This window comes from Gavialis gangeticus, unplaced genomic scaffold (assembly GCF_001723915.1).
Source record: "Gavialis gangeticus isolate Ggan-Ray unplaced genomic scaffold, GavGan_comp1, whole genome shotgun sequence".
Lineage (NCBI taxonomy): Eukaryota > Metazoa > Chordata > Crocodylia > Gavialidae > Gavialis > Gavialis gangeticus.
The window spans coordinates 138697655-138702083 of NW_017729025.1; the positions used below are offsets into that span (position 1 = coordinate 138697655).

A 4429-nucleotide genomic window follows, 5' to 3' on the forward strand; every position below is an offset into this window, starting at 1 on the left:
TGTGTTGTGTGTTTATGTTCCTAGTCACTTGGAAGTATAGGGTCATCTATACATAAATGCTATTTCTTATCCTCCTTGAAGAAAGTCCCTTACAGAACTTGAAAGAATGTGTTTATTTCTTTTGTTCTAGTGTTCAAGGGGGGTGACAGAAGCCGTAGGTCTGATTGTTGCCTTTTGTGTGTGGGAGGTAAGGAGGCACAACACTAGCTGCCACTGCACCTGGCTGCTGGCCACAACACCAGTGCCAACAGTGCAGCAGTCAGTGCTGTTCTATGCATGAACAGGTCCCTGGTTTCTTTTCCTCAACAAAAACTGCCATGAATTGTCTCTTCTGAAAAGATTATGTAAACTTGTGGAGAGAGTAACATTAAATTTACATCCTGCAATTTTTGATTTTCTAAGAACTGCATTAACCTGCACAAATGCAGTGGTGCACTTGCAAAGCCAAAGTAACTTGTATCTAAAAGGGAAAAAGTGTTTTTTGTCAACTTTACATTTTAACAATTTGCACAGTACTCTTGTCATAAGTCTGTAGGCTTATGGGCCAATGAGATATTCTACCTAGATGGAAGGCAATGAATAAATCTTAATGTAATACCATCATAGAACCATGTAGTCTAGTGGTAGAAAATACTATTAAAATAGGAGAGAGTCAGACATTTATTATATAATTTTTTAAGATAAGCAAACTAATCACTGTTAGAAAATCACATTGTAATTCCATGATCAATCAAATACTATTTTCCCAAATAATAACAGTTCTCACTATTAATCATTTAAAAACTTTATCAGTGTAGTGTCCAATCTTTTCTTGGGCATGAGTAGCTGTTACATTTTGGAGTAAGAAGCAAAGCACAGTAGATGTCACCATGAATCTTTTACTATAACTGGGCTGCAGCCTTCAAATTAGGAGTTTCTAGGTCTCTAAGGCCCCTAGCAGACATACCTGAGAAGCAATTAACCCAGTTAAATTATGTCTTAAGTGTAACTGTGCCACATTTTCAGGCACTTAATGGCATAATAAATCAGAAAATAAGCCACAAGATTATTACACAAATATATGTAATTATTTGTGGTTGGTGTCCGTAGCACCATAAATTGAACATGTGGCGGGGAGGACTGCACCAGGTTTCTCCAGTTGGTCCTGGCATGTCACCTGCTGGTCAATGATTGGCTGAACTTCAGAAGGATTTGCACCGTATCAACCTGGTTTGAGTCCTGGTGTTGTCCCAATCCAGCAGCTGATCAGAGCTTGATTCCACTCTCGTCTGTCCCCAGAGCCAGCCAACAATCAACTGTTTGTTGACACCCAATTTTCAACTTGCTGGTGCAGAAGGAGCCCAGGATCATGATTTAGGTGCAAATTGGATCTGATCCCTGGTCCCCAAAAATCACACATCCTACCATATATGTGTGGCAAAAATTTCAGTCAAAGGATAATGGTGAATAACATAAAACAAGAAAAGAAAGAAAACCTTTTAAAGTTAAAACTGCCAAATCCCAAGACCTGCTGTTCTTTCAAGACTGAAAGGTGGTGGGAAATTACTGAGAATTACTCTTAAAGGAAAATTGTGAACCTGCCAAACTGCTCTGTACCAACAGCTTCCCTTGCTGGTACAGGCTGCACACTAGCTGCATGGTCCCTGCCATCAGGACTACCATGATCTACCAGTCCTTGGGCATCTGGTATTCAGAAGAGCCACCTTCAAATGCCACTGTTCCCATCACTTATTTTGAAGAAAAGGATAGCCAAAGGCTCCATGGATAGAGTAGAGTGTTGCATACTATACTGACATATGGGTAGGTGCATTTTATGATCAATGCACATTTATCATTGATATGAGTCTGAATTCCCATGAACCACTTCTAGTGGCTTTGTGAGCAACGTGTAGCTCTCAAACTATACATTGGCTGCCTATGCATTATTTTCTTAACAGAGATATAAGTAGATATGTGGGCAAATCCTGTCCTCAGTTGCAGCACTACAAAGGTGAAATAAGTGCGGTAACACAGGTTCATGGAAGGCAGAATTTGGCCCAAATAGTATGTCTCGCTTCCACTTTCACTTTGTCAATTATAAATTTGGAACTGGTTAAACTGACTAGATATCTCACCATGACTTTTCGTATTGAAAATAACTGGTGTTTTTATCTCATTATGCTACACAGAACCTGGTGAGACAAATAGATTCATCAGAAAATATATACATCACAGAATCGGCTACACGCAGCTTATTCAGCCTTACCCAGGAGGGTGCTCATTTGTGCCGCATCATAGCTAAGGTAAAGTGCCCACAAATTCATTCCCCATAAAGTTAAACTGCTTTTTACACTGTCATTACAATGGCCCAGGAACTCCACAGATGGTGTGGGGTACACTGCTGGAGAAGGTACTCTGTTCTTAGAGGAGTCATTAGAATTCTGAAATATTTAATGGCTGCTCTCTCTTTCTATCTAGAACCAGATGACTTGCTATATTTATTATGTGGATGTGTCTTGTTCAAAATTTCTAACTGTTGGGCATTTATTATCAATTTACAGTCTAAGGCTAGGGACAGATATTCAAAAAAGCCTGAGCCTGGATTTATTCAATCGTTGCAGGTTAGTCTAACCTGGCTAGGCTAAATCAGTTTTGTAACTGGATAGACATCCCAGAAATGTAGGTACATGCTTGCAGTGGCTCAGGCTAGAAGCCAGGGGGTGCTAGAGCAGGCTTCCCTTACTTCCACAGCATGGAGCTGATGAGGGGTTTGGCCATGCTCCAGCAGGTGTTCTGTTTAGCCCAGCAGGGAATTGATACCAGTGTTTATCACCCAATTAAGAAAACAACAGAGGGACACTACCAGATACCTGTTGATTCTGCCTGTTGATTCTACCTGTTGATTCAGCAGGGACTGTAGCCAGCATGTGGTCTGCTAGCTAATACACAGACATCTCCTCAGCAAGGCAGAGGTGAGGAGGGAATTCCTGCTTAGCAGGGAGTGGTGAGGGGAGGGGGGAAAGCAGCTCCCAGTCCCTGGAGCTGTAGTCAGGGAGCAGAGGGGAGGGGCTAGCCTTGCTGTGGAGCAGAGAGCCCCACCCAGAGAGCATGCCAGGATGCTGGGGGTTTCTGATTCATCTTAAACCAGCAAGGAGTCTGGGACAGATATTGCATAAACAGGTTTGAGCCAAATCTGATACTACATTCAACCAGGTTTATCTCAAACTGGTTTCAGCTATTCTCAGACTGGTTTATGTGCACTGAACTTCTGTTCTGTTACAGGTTTAAACCAGTTTCTGATCACTTAAACTGGTTTATGTGTAATGTCTGTCCCTAGCCCAAAAGGTCAAAAGCCTGCCTGAGCTGAGCAGCTTAGCAGTTTTAATGCCAGTTTCAGGAACAAGCAGCCTATGTGGGTAACATTGCATCTGTTTGTCTTGGACTTCCCCTGCCTGAAAGACTGGGTATGGTCAGAGTGAGGTTCAAAAACACAGCTGAAGAAGTCATAGTGAGATATCTTACCTGCTTGGCGGTTGCACCTCTTACGAATTTACAGCATCAGTATAACCTTCATCCGTACTGGAAAAGCCAATCTAGTTAATATGAAATAAACTTTGACATTCAGAAACCATTTCCCCCATTTATTTATTTAAAAATATTGACAAGATTAACTTCCAGAGGAATGATAGGAAAGTGTAGAAGACAACTCAGACACTATAGCAGCAAAAGATTACTGACCCCTGATATAAAAACAAGTTTCTTCCTGGACTTAGCTACCCAGCTGAGATCTTGCCAGGTCAGCTACCATATGTTGCATGTTTTCACCATTATGAATTTCATCTTCTAAATCTGAAGTGATGTAATTGACATGCTGGGGCACTGAACAAGTAATACTGAAAGAAATATAATAGAATGTAAGCTAAAGGAACAGGTCCTCCCTTCACACTGGGGGAAATCTTTCCCTCAGTATTTCAGTATTTTATTTACATTCTGATTTCAGGCAGGACAGAGTACAAGAATGGAGAAAAAATGTTTTAAGTTGTATTTTTTCAGCAATACCTTGAGTTCTGTAATACTCATAAACTATGTTTATTACATAGTTGTAATACTCATAAACTATGTTCTTCCATAGCAAACAGGTTGTTGTATCTAATAAAACCTGTTTAGTTTAAAGATGTAAAAGAAAAACAAGCACACGTCATAGAATAAAACACATCAACTATCTCAATATAGTATGGACAGATGAAACATACTGCTAGAGGGAATTTTGTATGCAGCTGATCTCTTGCAACTCTTTTGCTTTTCTCCCCTTATGTTTCAGTATGTGAAGCTAAACCAGAATAATTTACCACTGAATGGTAAATTGCAATTTAGCTTCCCGTGGCTGTGGAATAGTGTGGACTGAATGGGATAACCCCTCCCTGCCTTTTAAAGCAGCATAATTGTTTCA

At 40.6% G+C, this 4429-nt stretch overlaps 1 protein-coding gene across 1 annotated transcript in view; it reads left to right on the forward strand.

Annotated features, from left to right (window-relative positions):
- INSC (inscuteable homolog (Drosophila)) overlaps nt 1–4429 on the forward strand; it is a 403168-nt gene that overhangs the window by 239491 nt on the left and 159248 nt on the right. Inside the window, exon 6 of the mRNA XM_019519640.1 lies at nt 2169–2282. Coding sequence (XP_019375185.1) covers nt 2169–2282 — 114 coding nt within the window. The remainder of the gene's footprint in view (nt 1–2168; nt 2283–4429) is intronic.